This window comes from Nipponia nippon, unplaced genomic scaffold (genome assembly GCF_047370975.1).
Source record: "Nipponia nippon isolate SJK-2023a ecotype South Korea unplaced genomic scaffold, ASM4737097v1 scaffold_17, whole genome shotgun sequence".
Classification (NCBI taxonomy): Eukaryota; Metazoa; Chordata; class Aves; order Pelecaniformes; family Threskiornithidae; genus Nipponia; species Nipponia nippon.
Genome location: NW_028262333.1, coordinates 4246439 through 4266495, shown reverse-complemented (window position 1 = coordinate 4266495; position 20057 = coordinate 4246439). Strand labels below are relative to the sequence as shown.

General features: G+C 42.5%; 1 protein-coding gene across 14 annotated transcripts in view; it reads left to right on the top strand.

The window, feature by feature from the left end:
* Positions 1–20057, top strand: part of SGCD (sarcoglycan delta) — a 448968-nt gene that overhangs the window by 352600 nt on the left and 76311 nt on the right. For all 14 annotated transcript variants that reach the window (XM_087753645.1, XM_087753646.1, XM_087753643.1 and 11 more), the window contains one exon: positions 13564–13665. In XM_087753645.1, coding sequence (XP_087609771.1) covers positions 13564–13665 — 102 coding nt within the window. The remainder of the gene's footprint in view (positions 1–13563; positions 13666–20057) is intronic.

Below are 20057 nucleotides of genomic sequence, written 5' to 3'. Positions count from 1 at the left end.
ACCCAGGTATATAAGGACTTCACAAGGTATCTGACAGCTGGCATTGACTAATACATTCAAAAGCATATCACCAGTAATCCATCTCAATTCCTTGTTTATTACCTTTGCAACTTTCTAGCAGTTGTGTCAGTAAGATATTGCTTCTAGCAGTGCGACTTTATTCTTACATTAATATCCCAAATTTATCACAAGGTTCTAAATTTCCTCTGGTCACCAAAATGTCCCATTGAGCCATTTAAGCTCCCTGAAACTACATTCTTTATCTGTAGCCTGGAAAAAATATTTTTTGCCCTATATCCCTGAGTGTTTTGAGATTAAATTCACTAAAATTGTCAAGTAGGTCAGTGATGAAAGCCAAAACAAGACAGAAAAATCTTGTTTAGGATTTGGGTGGGTGGGAAGGGGAGGAGGTAACGGTGATGCAGAGCTCCCACCCCACTGTCACAGCCATGTCCCAGGCAAAGATGCTGACGTGCAGCCTCAGTGCAGAGGGGGAAAGAAATCTCGTGGCTTCAGGCAGTCTGAAGACAGGCTGTGGATGCTCAGGCAAAGGACAGCCAAAAGGAAATATAAATGTTTGCCTCGGCATTTTTTTGCTCTATGCTTTGTGTTCTTTTAAGGGATAAAAATTTCTTCTCGAGCATTTTTGGTCCCTAACCAAGCGCAGCGGTTAGCGATTATGTGCCATTATCCCCCGGTGGTTCTTCTTTTGGAAAGAAAAGTATTATGCAGGCAGTAACAAGCACAGACTGCCAAAATGGCCAAAAAGCTGTAAGAAAAGTCTCGGTTGCCCTCGGAGCCCTGTCTGAACCGTGATGGAGAGCTGAGCCCCTCTTGCTGCCTCTGAGCCAGCCTGACTGCCTGCGAAAGGCTGTGTGGAGGAGCTTACCGGTGCACTTCCAACGAGCAGCGCTTGCTGATCGAAAACATTTCACTGAGTTTGTTGTTTTAATATTATTTTAACGTAGCCTGGTCCTGTCTGCCATCCCCCCACGTGCATGCAAGTGTGCCAAGCGCCAGTCAGGGCTGCCCTGTGGGACTAGGCAGCTGCTCCCGGCGAGGGCTGCGTCCTCCTCCTGCCACTTGTTTGTTTATTTTCTTCGAAAAGTTCCTAGGGAGCATAACCAGGGGCTTCTGCCAAACCTTGCAGACACCCACTGGAGAATATAACATGTTTAAATTGATGGCATCACGCGCTCGGCTCGCCCTTGCTCATTCTGCCAGGCTGGAGGGAGTGGGCATCTCTTCTTACTCATGCTGGTGTTGCTGCAAAATTGCGCCCAGGAGCAGCTCATGTCCGAAATGCACGTGGCCTGGCAGAAGGTTCAAAGGTGTTTCACGATAAAGGAAATCCAGATCTGAGACACTTAGTATTTATTTTGAAAGATTTCATTGTTTAGATGATCTTGATGCTAGTGAAAAAAAATTAAAAAAGCTGAGGTGAGGTTACAACAGCAGATAAATAAATAAATAAGTATGCAGATTGTGAGTCACTTAATTTGTTCCTGCTGGTGTCATGTTTTAAAAAGGAGCAGAAGAAGGAAGAGGTGCTAATATCTCTAAATAAGGCATATTTCTGTAATGGAGTGACACACAGAGCTATGTTCTCTAAAGGCCAAAGCATGGCAGGAGCAATCACTTTCCTGTGACTTTAAGACTCTCTGTTTAAAAAAGTATTTTAAAAAGGCACTGTGTCTTGCTCTGTTGTAGTTTGCCAATGCCAGTTGTATATTTTTGCATGTGATTCTTGGCTATTTCAGATAACCACCTGATTTTCATGCACATAGTATTGTATTCCTGACTTCCAAGAGAATCTCTTGGCATCTGGCGGAAGTCCCCTATGACTCAGTAAGCACCCACTCAATAAATAATTTGAAATTAAAAACACCCCACGCATGAGTTCTGGATATGAAAAAATGCTGGTTTGCCTTTATTTTCCTCAAAAAGTAAACAGTAGGAAAATTATCTCAATGTTTTCCAGTTACTTCGCAGCTTAAGAAGTATACACTAGCATGATGATAATTTTGGAAATTATATCAGGAAGCGCCATCTTGCAGGATGCTTTTGGACTTGGGTTGATGGCTAGCAAGCTCCTAGTTCCCTTGCTGTGTAATGATCGTTATTTTTATTCTAGTAAACACTTTTGAATGTGCACTTAAAAGTTGTGAAAAAGACAGGGGGCATTTAAGCATAATGCATCTTCTGGCAAGGAGGCAGAGGAATGCAAACTGCAGGGAGAAGAGAGAATATCTGAAGTTTGAATTGTTGGCATTTGAAAGTTGCTAAAATTAACCTGTTGTTTCTTAGGAGCAGGATATATATATAGTTTCTTAGCTGCAGTGCTGTGACACAACAAAGTGCTGGAGAGAAACCTTGGGAGCTCTTCCTTTAACTCAGCTTTCTCGTGTGACTGTCGGTGGATACCTGACCTTGTGCCTCAGTTTCCCCTAAGGGTGTTCACGTGTGTAAGCATGCACGCAGTATAGCGTGTGCTGTGCACAGGTGTGAGAGCATGTATAAGGTGTGTTAGATGGCTCTAAGGTCTGATGCTAAATACTTTGGGGCTGGGAGTTTGGGGAGGAGTAAATGATAAGTAAATAAACTGCTGCTGACCCTCTTGTCCCCCATAGCTGCTCATGGGCAGATGCAGCCCATCACTGAGCGTTAGGGCAAGCCGTGGTGGCGTGGTTGCTTTTGGCTCTGTGTCCATCCCCCCCCAACAAGGTGCAGTGGGTGCGTGCCGGGGTTTCCTCCACATGCCGCAACGTGCAGTGGCTGCGGCGCCCTGCCTGAATGACTGCCACCGCAGCCTAACAGTCCCAGGCGTTCTGCAAAGCCCTTCATTTCCTACCTCTTTGCTCTGGGGCCAGATACCAGGTGGGTGTAAATTGGTGGGTCTGTTCTGGGGCCAGTGCTGTTCAATATCTTCATCAATGACATAGACAGCGGGATCAAGTGCACCCTCAGCAAGTTTGCAGATGACACCAAGCTGAGCGGTGCAGTCGACACGCTGGAGGGACGGGATGCCATCCAGAGGGATCTGGACAGGCTGGAGAGGTGGGCCTGTGTGAACCTCATGAGGTTCAACAAGGACAAGTACAGGGTCCTGCACCTTGGTCGGGGCAATCCCCAGTATCAATACAGGCTGGGGGATGAAGGGATTGCGTGCAGCCCTGCCGAGAAGGACTTGGGGGTGCTGATAGACGAAAAGCTGGGCATGAGCTGGCAATGTGCTCCCGCAGCCCAGAAGGCCGACCGTATCCTGGGCTGCATCACCAGCAGCGTGGCCAGCAGGGCGAGGGAGGGGATTCTGCCCCTCTACTCTGCTCGGGTGAGACCCCCCTGGAGCCCTGCATCCAGCTCTGGGGTCCTCAGCACGGGAAGGACATGGAGCTGTTGGAGCGGGGCCAGAGGAGGCCACAAAAGTGATCAGAGGGATGGAGCACCTCTGCTATGGAGAAAGGCTGAGAGAGCTGGGGGGTGTTCAGCCTGGAGAAGAGAAGGCTGCGGGGAGACCTCATTGCAGCCTTTCAATACTTAAAGGGGGCTTATAGAAAAGATGGGGACAGACTTCTTAGCAGGGCCAGTAGCGATAAGACAAGGGGTAATGGTTTTAAACTAAAAGAGGGGAGATTCAGACTGGATATAAAGAAGAAATTTTTTACAATGAAGGTAGTGAAACACTGGAACAAGTTGCCCAGAGAGGCAGTAAATGCCCCATCCTTGGAAACATTCAGGGCTGGGCTGGATGGGGCTCTGAGCAACCTGATCTGGTTGTAGATGTTCCTGCCCACTGCAGGGGGGATGGACTGGATGGCCTTCAAAGGTCCCTTCCATCCCAAAGCGTTCTATGATTCTATGAAATCAGTAGATGCGCTCCACAGATCTGATCTCGTTGTTTGCTCACCATTTGCAGTGGCGAGGGACCCTAAACATACCCATGTATTTTCCTCTATGAATAATTGTTTGCCAGCAATTGTTCAAAAGGCAATAGAAGCAATATACTTATTTCAGCCTCTTTGGGAGCAGCACTTTCAGTTCTCTGATTTCTTTGCTGTCCCCAGAGCCTCCCTTGCTAACAACGTCATATACACACTGTAGATAAGTCTAGAAGACAGTTTAAATTATTTTTCAGTGTACTCTGATAGTGGAAGAGCAAAATAATATATTTTTGTGACAAATACAGCTATAAAAATTCTGTGGTGGTTCCTTAGCCATTGAGGGCAGCTTCTTAACAAGGGGACTGTGGGTTCCTCTTAACACAGAGAATTTGATTTTAAAGCAAATTTCTTTTTACCTACCTGTGCAAATAAATCTAATGTGCCCAATCTCCTATCTCTTATTGAAAGCATGAGTCTTGATTAAAAAAAAAAAAACAAAACATTAAAATAATCCCTAAAGCCACTCTATGTGGGTATACTTGGAATCACATTTTTGAAGTATATTTTATTTCATGGTATCTGTTTATTGTTTTGTCTGGCAACACATTTATTTTCTGTTTGAATCCTGTTGCACACTACTGAGGTCTAGGTTTATCCCAGTTATCTATAGGCATCCAGAAAAGATGCCTAAGTCACCTTGGAGGAGCTCCACAGCAGCTGGGAAGAAGCACTTCCAGGGAGTGATTTGGGTGCTAGGTGGACTCCATTGCCATTTTCTCTCCCAGCTGCAGAGGTAGCACGGGTTGATTATCTTCCAAATGCAAGCTCATCAGTTAAATGCCTAATATTAGCTGAATCCAGGCTCAGAAGTGATTAATTGAGGTGCACTGAAAATATTCCTCCCCATCCACTCTGTTTTCTCCTGGCTTTTGGAAACAGAGGAGATAGTAGAAGAGGAGAGTAAATGAAGCAACTGAAATACAGGTTCGCATCGTGATTATCCTACCTTCGGAGGCTGATGTTGCTATAGCAGCGTGTATATAATGCAGGTGTGGTGATTTTTGAGAAGGTCAGTGCAACAGGTGCCTCCTCCAAGTATTCCCATAGCTGTAAATCAGTCTGCTGAGATGGAATCCTCAAACGTGCCTTATAGACGGGACTTGCGAGAGTGGGCACAGCCCTGCTCAGTCTCTCTCCACCTGTGCTTGTGGTTTTGGTATCTTGAGTGTTGGTGTGGATCTCAAACAGGGGTTTGAAACCAGAGTGTGTTTGAGGAAGCCTTATTTCTTTGAACAGACCTGGTATTATGCTCTAATTAGTGCCCCTGAGTTGTTCTGGCATGCTCACATCAGACAAAAATGACCCAATAACTGGCCCTGTTTGCAAGAGCTCACCTTCAGAAACGCCGCGTGAGACCCGGTACTTTCCTTTTCACACTGTCAGGCCTTAATCTGCCAGCTTCGTTGCTGGTCAGGGGGAACTGCTAAATACTGGATTAGTCAGAAAAATCTTACTTCATAGTGTAAGTACAGAACACAAAAGGGATCCACTAAGATAGTGAAAGGGGAAAAAAAATATTCTCCTTCTCCCTGGAAACTTCTTCCAACAATATAAAGATGACTGAGTTCAATTCAGCCTTGGTGTAACTTGGAGGAGCAATGCCACAGAGGATGTGGTGGCCAAGATCTTTATAGTTTAAAAAAAAGAAGTGTTTATTCTATCCTTCATTTGGTGATTGACAGACTATCATAATTAAGGAGTATTAGACCATAATTTATAAAGCCTGTTTCTGCAACCCCTTGAACTGTACAGTGAATTTATGTGCTGATTTTATTATTAAATTGTTGTATTATAAGAGTACTTCTTCCTACAAGTATAAGAATCTTTTTTTTCCACTTCTGAGTGAGCACAAATTTCTGCAGGATGGGACTTTTCCCTTCTAGTTAGCATAATTATGGTAATGAGCTAGACTAAAAAAGATGGAGAATTCAAGGGACACATTTGGAATATATGTTGGTGATAAGATGTGAAACCTTACTATTTGTGTTGGAGCAAAAAAGCGGAAAAATGCTCAAGAGAACATGGCTCATTTTGTAATGCTTCAGTGCCAAAGTGCTCCATAACAGGGAGCTGGGAGGTGTGAAAGGCAAATTTTGGTCTCCTCCCTGCTGTATCAGTGGAAAGGGAAATTATTACCCTAGAGAGGAATTCTGCATATGATGGTTGTGTTGTAGTAACAACGCTGGGATTCATAATCATTTCCCCAAAAGGTCTGCTGATCTTTTTCCCTGCAAAAATGTACTCTCAGATGCGGTGGCTTACTTCGTAGAAGTCCTGGTTTTGTTGTGCCACACATGACCATGCTTTGAGTTAACTCACTAGCAGTTTGCTTTGAAAAGAAATACCTCCTGCCCAAAGTAGTTCCAGCAATATGCAGTAAATCCTGAGCTGAGCTTTCTTCAAGCTCTGGCTGAATGATTTGTTTAGAAATTATTCCAGCACTAGTTTGGAACTGTTTCAAGGGAGGGGATTTAGTTGCTTTGGTCAGTTGTAACTTATTTGAAACAGTAATTGGAAAACCAAATTTGATCCTGTTCTTCCTGCTTCTTAAGACTTTTCTCCTTAAGTTCCACTAAAGCCAATGCATAAGTTTCTTTTGCCTTCAACGACGGCTTCATAGGGCTCTTCAAGTAATTTTCATAAGAAATGGCATTGGCTCTGTTGAGCACTCGGTCAGCGTGGAAGGAACAGATAGAAGAGAAAGGTGCTATGGGAATGTGCATGTGGAAGACGTCCCTAACACCATTGTGGCATGTGAGTCTGACGGGAATGAAGTGAAGATTTGCTGCATTGCAGCTCATTGCCGTAGCTGTGAGATGTCCTCTCGGTTCTTGTGCTGTCCTCGTTGTATCCCCTCTGCTTATCTTCTCCCTCTTTTTCTGCGGCCATGCAGAGGAACTCACAAAAACAGGAGTTCCCGCTGGAAAAGAACAGCTCTGAGCTTTGCATAGGCTTGGTTTGGGCTGAATTTTACATTAACCATAATGGTCTGCAGGCAATTTCCTCCACTTGCACGTAATTCCTTGGTAAGTTAGCAGCCACCTGACTTTCCTGTAGCTATCACAAATGATTTCATACCTGTAGAAGGAACTAGAAGTGCCTACATAGCTCATACAACTTTAACAGCAGCTTTTAGAGGTTATTTTCTAGTGGGTGACTCCCACAGCTGGTCTTTGCTCATTCAACTCCATGTCTCCCTGTGACTGATTACTGCAGCGCCAGAGATTATATAGAGGTGTCTTCTCACAGACTGTCATGAGTTTCTGGAGGGAACCTTCTGCGAGTGAGCTGCTTGCTAGTCTTGCAATTTATAATGTTGTTTTAGTGCACCAGTTTGCTGCAAAGGTTTTAGTTGTGCTTCATCTGCGTCTCCCTCCTTCCCTAGAGAGGGTGTATATGCTGTCTCGCAGTGATGCAAGGCGCTTGGGGTCACCTTCCTTCACCCACTGGTGTCTCAGCACAGCCACCCTACACCATGCCCATCACCTTTAAATGAAAACACTACCAGCACGACATCTGACAGGGACGTCTGAGGTCAACAAGCAGGCAGAAGAAGAGGGAGAAGGATGCCAGTTGTGGACATGAGTCCTTACAGTGCGACTCAAAGCACAAGCGTGTATCCGTGCATAGAGGGATATGATCATATATGCTGTGTAACACTACATTGGCTTGGTTTTCTCTACTGTCTGCACAAACCTGAGTCCGTAGGTGAGGTCTCGAAACAAGATCTTATGTCAGAGGAAGAAGCTGTCACACATTGTCTCCTTGCCTTGGAGTGTATGTCACTCTGGACTGTGCTGTGTAACCAGCCTTAACTTTATAGGACTGGTGCTTCTGATATTGCTGCTGATCCACGGCTGGATACTGGGATCTTTATTGAGATGACAAATTAACTGAAGAAAATGAGGAGAAGGAGGGAGGGCAGATCCTATTAGAGCAAGTAGGTGTTTGAGCCTGTGAAGAACTGGCAACGATGTGTATCTGTACAGACCTTCCTTAAATCTGTGGAATCTGGAAACATTTAATGTCAAGTCAGAGGTAGAACAGCACAGAAATCTTCCCAGTAGGGGAAGAAAAAAACAGGTCACTTGCATTTACCTTTTTTTTTTTTCCCCCCCTAACTTTGGATGTATTGAGCTGTGTAATAACTTGCACGTATCTGGAAGCGATGCAGAGCACAGCAATCAATAATACAAGCAACGATAATCAGGTGTTTCAGCCATCTGACATGAGCAGTCTCCAAAGATAATTCTCTCCCACAGGACATTGCCAAATATAACTTCAGTTTATTCCTAGTAAAAAAGTAAATGCTTACCTCTGCCGTGCAGAGAAAAACCTTGCCAACAGTTTTTCTCCTGAAAACTGAAAAGGGATGGAGGTGTAGGAAGAAGCATGGGCAAACACCCACCGGTGCCCGTGGTGGCCAGCAGACAGCGAAGCTCTCTCTGTTCCCCCTCAGCCGTGTCCCTAAGATCCTTAGAAAGACCTCAATAAACAGCAAATTTGCCTTCCATGTTCAGAAATGCCAGGAGAACAGAGGAAGCGCAGAGGAGCGTGAGGCTGAATTTATTGTTTGTAAAGAACAAAGCATCTTGGCACGAAGGGCCACAGTGAATACATGTTATCACCGCCTTGGTTCTTGACTAGGTTAAGCTGTGGCGCGAGCCCAGCCTGATCTAATAAAGCTGCCCGTGGCTGGCAGACACCACTGAAAATTACCCTTGTTCCTATATGTGGGCAGTCCAGATTGGTGTGGCTAATGCCACTTCCAGGTATTTACCACAGCAATTACGTGTCTCTGGTTAGGTTGGCTGTTTTTTCTTATTCTGTTAACTGAATCTCCCTGCTAGCAGCCATACAATTTAAAAAAAAAGTTAAAGTAACCCACAACTGTTAAAAAGGAAAACTAAAACAAGCTAGGCTTTACTCAGATGTGTAGCCACAGTGCTAACCGCAAGGCAGAGAGGAGCCTTGGTGATCCCACAGTAACAATGCTGGGCTCTTCCCCTACCACTAACACCATCATTTGTAATTGGTTGTTAAACTGAGTTGTTTCTCAAGCTAATAAAAAAAAATCCGTTCTCATTCAGCATCACCAAAATGACATTTATGTTATTCAGGATTTTACCATTATTCTCTCCTTTCAACACAGAGCTGTCAGCAACAGCACATAATTTTTTATGCCTGCACATTACAAGACATTGTATAAAAAGAGAGGTGGTGTAGATGATAAAATTGATGTGAAAGTTTTCACCATGCCCTACCAAAAAGCCAAATAATTCAAAGCGGGTGGTAATGGAAAGTTCCCGACTCTGTGCCTCCTGTTTGGGGCTTGCCTCCTGGAAGCTCCCCCAAAGCTGGTGAGTGCCTGCACAATAAAGTCATTCACTCTCCAGTGAGGAGTCTAATAAAAAGGGGAGAAACTAAGATTGTCAGATGTCAGTGTATCAGATAATCAGTGCTGCCTTTTTTTTTTTTTTTTTCCCTTATTCGCAAGCAGTAGAGTGGCAGATAAGGATATATACCAATCACAGACATAATGTTTAATAAAATCTCATGGTCTCTGTCACTCTGGCCAGCTTTCTGCTACATTTTATAGGTCACAGTCCATGAAATTTCACAGGAACTTTCATATATATTCTCTGTAGCACAGTATGACAGTTATTTGTTATTAAACCATATAATTTAGGGAGGATGAAGATGCTTTATCCAAAACAACATGAGAGGTAGTCTTTCATACAGTGATGTATGTGTCTCTCTAATGTATCTGTATTTTGGGATGTCTGTACAATTCTGCAAGCTGCTTATTTTTTTTTCTAATGGGAAATAATAAATGTATATGATTTAATAATGATTGTACTATAAGAGGCCAGCACACTCATTAACTTTAAATTCAGATTACAACCTTTGCTTGTTTTTTGACCTGCTGACCCAGACTGTCACTACAAAAAGCTGTCATCCTTAGTCATGAGAAACATGAGCAGCAGAGAGATAATAGTGGTAAAGTCAGTGCTGAGCATTCCATCCCGCTCCCAAACACCAGGGAAGTCCAGAGATAATGTCTGGTGGGTGCAGCTTTTATTAGTTTTGGCAGCCGCAGGAGGAGAGAAAGGCGAGTGGGGATCGGAGGTTGAGAAGGATCAAAGGTTGAGAAGAATAACATGGGGAAGTGTCTCTCTCTCTCCAACCCAGTGGTTTTGTAAGAGAATATGCCTGCTTATATGATATAAATCAAATGTATTCTTGATGTTTTGGTTGTAGTACATTGTCCCATAGGCCTGATACCTCTTTTGGGATGTATAGAACCTACTGGCTGTGAGCTAAATGTCCCATATGTGTGTTTTTCATTATAAAAATCCTGTGGGGGACGCTTGGGAGACAGAGGGTAAAGGAGAGAAAGGGTGAGAAACAGGCAAGAGAAGAGCAGAGTGGAATGCTGGCTCTGTATCACTACTTGGGATAGAATATAGTTGTGAGCCATCAAAATTGCTGGTTTGCCCCAGCTTCAGTGGTGACTTGACAAGTCCCTTTATCCATTGGTCCATGTTACTGGTAAAGTATTGCCCCACTTCAGCTCAGGAGCAAGCCCTGGAAGTGGTCAGGATTGTGTATCCACAGAGGTGGCCATTCTTGCAGCTATATGTGGCATATAGCAGCTCGCATGACCTGCAGCTTTTCTTAATGAAACCAGAGAAGAGCCTGCAGTGTGAAAGCCCTCGGGGCTTGTAATCTTACTCAAATATCCATTTTGGGAAAAAATTTGTAGAGTTTTTTTAGCAGCACAAAATGTGTGAGGGTCTGCAGATAGCTGTAATAATTCCTGCTCACTCAAATCGCAAAGCATACCACTATCAAAATTTAATCTGGACTCTTTGGAGCATAATCATATTTCACTCATTTTCCTTCATCCTTTTGCTTGAGATAAATGAACCCCTTCTGTGCCACCACCAACCCAGAATTCATAAGCCAGTATTTTACACCCGGGACAAGGAATGTAGCAAGTGGCATTTTATGACCCATCTCTCATTCCCCTCCCTTCAACAATCAATAGCATTTTCAGCATATGTCTCTATTTAAAGTTTACTTACAGCTTTCATTTCAAAATGAGATGACAGCAGTCGTTTTATTGCCCAGCACTCCTGAGCCTGCCTTTGTTCATAGGACACTGCGCTCTGGCAAAACCGATCTTTACTTGGCAGGGTACACCCTGGGAGTGATACTTCTTGGAACGGGAGAACCTCTGGCAACTGACCAGTGTCACTGCTGAGCTGTGCTATGTCTTTGATTTTTATCCCTCCAAATTCATGCCTTTTGGCAATAGTTCATTCAAATCTGTTTTGGTTAGCCATTCACCTTTAGTGACAGTGATTCCTTTGAGGTGCTGGAGGTGCACACGCAATGGGAGGAAGAGAAAGCAGACAGATGTGGTTTATTTTTTGCAGCTGGATTAGAAAACATGCAAGATGTATATCCAAATACACGTGGTTTTCCTGGATTTTCAGAGTCTTCTCTTTATCCTCTTAGGGCTGTTACCCAAGTACATATCCCTTTCCTCTAAAATCCCTGAAACAGCTGTGAGTTAGGTGCTGAGGTGGCTCTTTTATTTGGGACTTCAGTGTTTAAGGACATGCCTAGCAGCAATTGAGAAGGCAGCAGCCCAGTCCCTCTCAATGAGTCCCTAAATTGCATGGGGTGCAGATGCCATGCAGTCAGTATGGCATGTACATATTTATGGATCAGTAATTCCTCCAAATTACTACTCCTGCCATCCTGTGGCCTGCATGACCCTTAGTTTCAACGTCTCTCTCACTGCAACATGAATCCTGGTGCTGTAAGTGCTGATGTGTGTGTCACTCATTGCAATGTCCTCCTCACACTGAGCTCCAGCTAGTGTAGGTTTTGTGATTATTGTATCCTGCCTTATCTTGAAGGCCCGAGCATCATCCTCCTGCTTCTCTAGCCTGAAGAAATGGGAAAAAAAAAAAAAACAGGTGGAAAGATTCCTTAAGGGATATGTTTGAGGATTGTCATGCCAGTTCCTGACTACCCAAGTCTTGGTCATTTCCCAATCTTAATTTATACATGTGGAGACATAGCTTTTGCTATCATCAGTCTCAAATCCTAGTGATGTCAGTCAAATTTATGCTAAAAGGTATTCTTCAGACCATCTTTTTCTCAGGAAAAAAAACCCAACTTACCTCAATCCTTGCAGACTTTGACAATCACCCCGAATCTTAGAAATAATACCTTGCATTTGATGTGGTTTTGATTATACATTTACCTGTGCAATTCCCTACCCACACCATGTTTCTTACACACACACACCCCTTTCTAAGCAATTATAGCCTAAATGAACCTAACTCCCTCATCTTAGTAAAAGTTACGACCTTCACAAGTTAAAGGTGAAATATAGTTTGGTCCAATTCTGCTCTGTGCCCATGTATCCGTATACCTGTCTTATTGCATAAAAACCATAAGAATAACTTGTATAAAATTTTGACATATATTTTGTTTGCTATTATGGTTTGTCAGATGTTTCATTATATCTTGGACACACATAAGTAAACAATTTCTAAAGAAAATGGACTATTTGCAGTCATCTGCTGGAGGCCTGCAGCCAACACTTCACACCATTTGTCAAGAAGATTTTTGCCATGGAAGCGCAGGGAGCGGTGGGGACTGGGGGAGCCTGGTGCAGGGCTGGGGAGAGGGCGAAGACTGGTAGTTGCAACTATGAAATCCGAATGAGGAGAGGACAGAAGTGTATGTTACATCAGTCACTTAATGCCTGGCCAACAGACTTTGCAATGGTTGTTTGAAGGGCAGAATGACACAGGAGATATAAACATTTGGATATAGAGGTTCAGATTGCTGGGATGTGCTTGGGCTGTGCAAGGAACAGAGTGAGGGCTCCAGTCCTGAGCTGATCGTTGTGTAGTTGCTTCTCCCAGAGCAAATATTTGCATAAATGTATATTCCAATAAAGCTGTGTAGCATCCTAACAATATTGAAAGCACAGGAAAGACTGTGAGACTTCAAACTAGTCAACAGGTTTCCACATCTTTTTGGTGTAAGGGCCAATAGCCCTAAAAAAAACCCATCAAAATGTCTATGTTTTGCAGAGATTTCCCCAAATAATAGGGGTCAAGTTCCCTACCACATTTTATTGCAATACTCCTACATAGACAAACCTTATTTTGTCGATTCAGTGGAATTAATCACATATTCTCTATATGGAGTTCAGTAGAATTAATCACATAGTCTTTATATGGATTTGCTATGAATGAGAAGGTATATTAATATACAGGCAGACGGTGAATATTACAGTGAATAGTTTCCTGTTAACACAGAGCATTGCTGCGTCTCTGAGTTGAGACGACTAGCTTAAAAGAACATCTTTCATCTGTGTAAATGGTTTACTGGGGGGCATTGCAGATTGCTCTGAATAGAAATTTTTTCACAGAAACAGAGCTAAAAGGATAACACAAGTAATTGCATTCTGTAGTGCCTCCCAGGGCTTTACATGTTCTCCTCTATGGGGAAAAAAAAAATCAGCTTTTGGCAGCCTGGTGAATTTAGTAATTGTAACTAATGAGGCTGTTTCTTTTTGTCTGTGTTTTAGGATGGAATGGGGAACCTGAGGATCACGGAAAAGGGTCTAAAGCTTGAAGGAGATTCAGAATTCTTGAAACCTCTCTACGCCAAAGAAATCCGGTCAAGACCAGTAAGTTGTTGGGAAAGGAATAAGCACGTTTCTGTAACCCTAACTGTAAGAAACCATGAAGTGGCAGGGTGGTGTGGTTATCAGATAAATTACTTTGGCCACTTTATACAAACGTAATTTGGGGAGGGAGACAGTGGGTGTCCCTTGGGTACCTCATCCGGATGCTATATCCTCTGGGCAGTTGCAAGGTTGATACATGTGGGGTTAGTTTGTAGTTAAAATGCTTCCAGGACCACTGAGATTTCACACTGTCTTTTTGTCTCCTTTTGAGTTAAATCATAAACAGCCCTCAACTGAGAGACCTAATGTTTCCGAAGTAGAGGGATGGCAGGCAGTTGTGAAATCCAGCTCGATTGACTAGTTACTCCTTTTCTGCAGAGAGCAGAGAGGTGATGCGTTCGCACAAAGGGCCTGATCTGTTGTTAGCTGGAGCAATAAACCCATATTTCAGTCCTATTTCATGTTGTGTTTTAAAATTATGGCAGTTAAAATTCAATGCTGCTAGGAGAGACTGCTTGACAAAAGTGGCAAGGATGTTAACAACTGAAAATGAGAAAGAACCCAAGTGTGATTGAAATAACATTTTCATAGCGGCATTTCATTGACGGTCGGTGACTTTTGCTCTTTCTAATGCAATCCTGTTTGTCCTGAGCAGCTTTAAAATAGCTGAAACGATTAAAGAGTTTCCAGGATCCTTCTCAGAAGATGTCATCTATCTTGTTGCCCGATCCAAAGTGTTAATTTGAGTCAGATACCAACCTTCCATTTTGATAACAATGGCAGATAGCTAATTAAATAAAGTTAACATCCCTTTATCTCAGCATTTCAGTGGTCTTGTAGGAATTGGAACTTGTAGCATAATCAACACAACATCCAATACAGTATCCGATTTAATTATTGAAGGTTGTAACCTCTGTAAGATGGCCAGGAATTGATTTGAACGAGCATAATCATTTAGGAAGAAAAGTTAATGAGAAAACATTCATATCTATAAATGTTTTCACCCCTGAATTAAAACAGAACTGCAGAACCTTACATGTCATACACTTTGTAAGGTAAAATGTGTGGAAAAGATGCAGCACTTGGTTTGATAAATAGACTGACAAATTGCTACTTACATTTCTTTTTCTCTAGATAGGTTTCTGGAAATAATATTGGATTACTAAGAGAACTGAGAACGACTTCTTGCTAGTGGGCAGGTTACTGTTTACATATTATCATATTTATTTACATTTTAATATGGCGGGGGGGCAAAAGGTGTCCCCTTCTTGAGGTTATGAAACTAGTTTCCACACCCTTGGCAGTGTAATGAGTCGAGGAACAAGAAATATAAAGTAAGGCCTTTGTGTGTGTTATTTGCGTTATCCCACCTCCAGGATTATTTTTGCTGTTAGCCAGAGAAGGATCTAGCTGCAAGCCAGAAGGTCTGATCTACTGCCTAGTGAGCTGGAGCATCCCTGCTGGCTTCAGTAGATGAGTCCTGGAAACTGTATTAACTATATAGTTACATAAACCATGTGCATCGTTTCTCTGACTTCTCAGTGGAGTTCAACGGGACTAGCCTGTGCTGGCTTTCAGGTTGCTCACAATAATGCTGGAATTACTGTTGGGCTGGGGGCACCAGGGACGATCCTATTGATTTCAATCAACTTCTGCTTTCTTGTGCTATGTGTGAATTTGGCCTCTTGTAAGCAAATGAAAGAGTTGCAGTCAATCAAAGGATGCTAGTTAGAATATTTAAATAGAATATGTAAAAATATTATTAAATAGTCAACGCTATGCTTTTTTAAAGAACAGTAGTATGACGCAGTATTCTCTTGGAGGGGGAAGCATACTAGCAATTCCTGAACTTGATGAATATTGCTAAAATAAAGTGCCAAACTCAGCACTTGGTAATACAGATGAACATCCACACTAATTCCATAGTAATCCTCTCTGGGTTTTCGGAAGTGCATAATGCGGCTTTAAATATGCAAAGTGTAACAGAAACAATATGACAAATAACAGTAAAGAGCATCCCAGAAATAAGCTGACATATAATATTTTTCATATGTTTAATTAAACAACCTAAGAGATGTGTACAGTAATAGATAATGGTTTTGTATAAAGCTCAAAAGACTTCCAGATGCTGGTTATTTCTAGAAGACTTTAATTTATAAAAAAAAAGAATTTCACTATAATTCAGTGTAGTAAATGAAGAGGCGTTTGTGCTGCATGGAAATGGCAGAGGTAGAATAACTTTTTGTGTAAGTGGCTGCAGTCCCGTGACCTCCGTGGAGTGGGTTTTCCCACTCGTGTGTCTCTGCGGTGCTGCTCCCCATGCTGCCCTGCTGTGGGCAGACCTGGGCAATCCCTGCCAAAATATCTCCAAAACATGAGTTGTGATAATTCTGGAAAGCCTGATATTTGTCACTGGTGCCTCTTCTGTGCTGCATCTTTTAAGTCCCGGGAAGGTGGTAATTAGAAGTACACACTGACTTGCTTTCCTAGGAGCTGTGCCTTCTGGTTTAAAGATAGTTTTGGATTTCCACTTAAAAGTGGATTTCTTTTTCAAATTAATTTGGCAGGAAGGGAAGACCAAGGTTTAGGGAGAAGGAAAACCTCTCAAATGTCATACCAAGAGACTGGCTGTGTGGGAACCTCTGAGCTTCTGTAATTTGTGCCTTAAGGAGCTCTAGTAGGTTCTGCCCCCTTCATCACCTTCTGGACAGAGTAGTTGCATTTTGCAGTGCTCCTTTTGGAGGGTAACTCATTGCAAGTGAAATTACAGCCAAGAAGAACTGAACCTGTTGTACTGTGGCATGCAATTGACAGCAACCCAACAAAGGCATCTTTCTGGGAGTCCTTTTAAAAATGCTTCTTTCTGCATCCCTGCTGTCTCCTGTCTCAGGAATGACACCCACCAGGCTCGCTTTCCTTTTCCCTCACCCATTCAAGAGTGACCCCCCAAATCCCGCTGTCTTCATATAACGAGGGTCTCTGTTCCTGTTATTTCCCCATCCTAGTCCTGCCTCAGTAATACTCAGTTTGTAGTGCCTCCTGGATTAGGAGCCTATTTCTAAGCATCAGAGCTTACAAATAAACATAACCTTGTTACTGCACGAGCCTAAAGTTTATCTGGAGATTAATGAATAGTAACTGGTGGTAGCAGTGTTTGCACCCTTGTAGTCTTGTTTTAAAGAAATGAGATAAATGCATTCCCTTTTCCAGGAGTGATCAGAGCATCTTAAACTCCCAGCTGAACATATTGCACACTAAACAGTATTTTCCATGCCACTTGCATGGAACATGAGCATCTTGCTGCCTTTAATTAAGAAGTTAACTGGACCATGAAGTATTGCCTGTGTAAATAAAAGTGATTTGTACTTAGTCAAGAAGGTGCATTAGGAATCCTTGCATTTCTTTACTTGCACATAAATTATGGAGATTATTAAAAATTGGAAGGGTCATCTATAAACCCATCTGTAGCTCAGCTGCACTGTCACTCTCAAAATGTAGCTGTCTTTCTAACTGTTATAATTTATTGTGGACTATCATGTGAACCATCTGCTTGCTTATAAATCAGACAAACTTTGACTGAAAGTTGCACGCAGCAGCACAAATTGTTAATTTTATGTGCTGGAAAGCAACAGCAACAGCTTTGTGGTCTTCAGTCTTCATTGCCTTAATTTGAATAGAAATGTAAAACTGGAAATTTTCCTGCTTTTGTTGAGAAGAGATGCTAACAAGCAGGTTGCTTGAAACTTAGAGTAAGCACAGATTTAGCTTTCTTAGTGCAGTTGGGGTGTTTTGAAGCTTGTCACATCCAGGTCTGTAAGTAACTTAAAAGGGGCAAGACAGAGAACAGGCTATGTGCGTTTTCCATTCCAATAACAAGAGAAATAAAATCCTGTGCTGTGATCATACAGGAAAATCAAGTGAATTACTTCTCTCAGGAGCTGTGTGACAACCAATGAGATGATAATCTCAGCTTTAGGAAGCAGAGAAAGACATTGCCATGATAGGATTAGGATGTTTTTGCCCTTTCAATGTTCATTTCAAGTGCATAGATAGAAAAAATAAACCTCAGTTTGCAAATGTTTACACCAGACTTAAATTTTCTTACCCGAATCCTTTTAAAGACAAGAGTATGGATTTGCTTGACAAAGATTTTTTGCGGCATAAAGCTCTTGACTGAGGTCCTGCCCGTTCAGCACTCTGGCAGACTCTCCTGCTGATAGGTGGGTCTGGGAACACGGATCTAAACATGGGCACCAACCTTTCTTGTCTGTCCTCTGCTACTGGGGGGAGCTCCAAGCTGTTCTATGGTTGTACAGGTGTAAGTGATGGCAAAATTCACTGAACAGATTTTGAGGAGATTTTAAACGTCTTCTTGTAAAGAGATCTCTTAGTGTATTTAGCCAGTTTCATGTTGAAGGTCTGCTTCCCATTATTTTTAATCAACTGAAAAAAGAATTTAGAAGAAGACTCCTATACATCAAAGAAAAAAGCCTGAGGCAAAGTACAGTGCTTTTTTTATTTTTCTTTCTTTGGGTGATGTTAGAGGTCCCGATTCCGCTCCCTGTGGCAATGAGCGTCTCACTGAGAGCAGCGTGCTCGCTCAGAGCATTGGAGCAAACCTGGTCTCATTTGAAGCCATACTAAATAACTAGTGACTACAGTGGAAGAAGGACTGGGCCTGTCATTAGTGCTTGGCTGTGATTCTGCAAGGGCATCTGTTTGGCCTAAAAAAATTCACAGTTGTGAATTAGGGCTGATAACTGCTATTCCCTTTACTGGTGTTTAGTAAATTCTCATCAGCATAAAAGCTAGACTAGCAAGCGCATAAAATATGCTTGTCTATACTTTACCTTCTCCCCAGCCAGTATTTGAATGATAGAAATTTTAAAGGAAGCTTTTAAGAGTGATAAATAATTATTTTGCCAATCTACTTGTCTCACTGTGTTCAGATCTGGAAGAAGAGTGGTATAATTTTAAAGCACAGAAGCAGTTCTGTAATGGACGTATTCTTTTGTATTATTTGCTCTGCAGGTCTGCCTGCCTCAAAGCTAAAAATACGCACTGAAAAACAATAAACCATGTATTTGGATTAAACAATGACATACCTGCCTCATAGCCACAAATACATATTTATAAACAATATAACATACTAATTTGGATTAAAAGGCAACATTCACCCATGAGGAAAGGCAATGCAGATGGCAAGATAATTGCAACTTTGTATGATGCTCAAACTGTGTAGTAGAAATCTAGCTTTCGTAAAGGCTCAGGTAGATAGCTTGAAAGAAGGCTGCTATTTTTTGAGGAAGGAGACGGAATAATTCCTCTTCTTCCTTTGTCAGAGTTTACAGAGCAATAAAGGGATATTGAATTAGTTCCTGATGATTTGGTCTAGCAAAGTGCTTAAGGATTTCAGCACACTCACTGAAACCATCACAGGGTGGAAATGAAGTTTGTCTCACCGTGCTGCCGTCACTTGGCAGTCCCTGCACACTCCCACCACCTCTTTGGCCATTGCTTCTCCCAGTGTTTAGCTTTTCCCTTAGTAACTAGTTCTCCTCAAAGAAGAGACAAATCTTTTTTGAACACTAGGATACGAATGAGCCTGGAAGTGCTCCTGGCAGCTCATGGAGATGTTGGTCTCCTGCCTTTGGAGCAGTTCAGCTTCTGCTGTGGCTTCGGGTAGAAAAAACTCGCACTATCCGAGGTTGACTTCTGAAGCACGATGCTTCCTCTAACTGCATCTTCATAGCTTACTGCTTCTTGGTTGATTTTTGGCAGCAGATGTTACAATATTGTTTAAAAGCGCTAATAATTTAAAAAAAGAACAAGGTTTCTCATGATGGCACAGTCAACAAAAGAAAGCTTCTTGCAGCCGTGCCTGGCCATCTCATATTCTCCCTATAGGGTTTGTTAAGCATTGGCTGTGGCACCACTCCAGACACCTTGCCATAGGTTCAGTGCCAGTGTTCTTTTGCTATAAATGTCTCATCTCAGTTTGGTCAGTTTGAGTCTTGCTTGCCCAACCGCTATCAACAGAGAGGAGGGCTGGCAGTCAGCGGGACAAACAGTAAAAATAAACAGAAGTGGCCAAGGCATCATTTTGGCAGATGTGCCCTCAGCCAATGCACAGATATTGTTGCCATCGCCATCCAAAGCAGATTTGAGTCCACATACGGCAGTAGGCTGTGAGTGTCCAGTGGGATTTATAAAATTGATATGCTCTCTTAATAGATTTCATTCTTAAGCAATAAAATCCAGAGGGCCTACTTCAGACTGAACCTTGGTTGCCCCAGCACTTTGGGGGCAGTTAGTGGCTCTGTGATACTTCCAGTGTGCTGAAAAGGTGGAAGTTTAAGTAAATTTTACAGCAACTATGAAAACATTTCCCT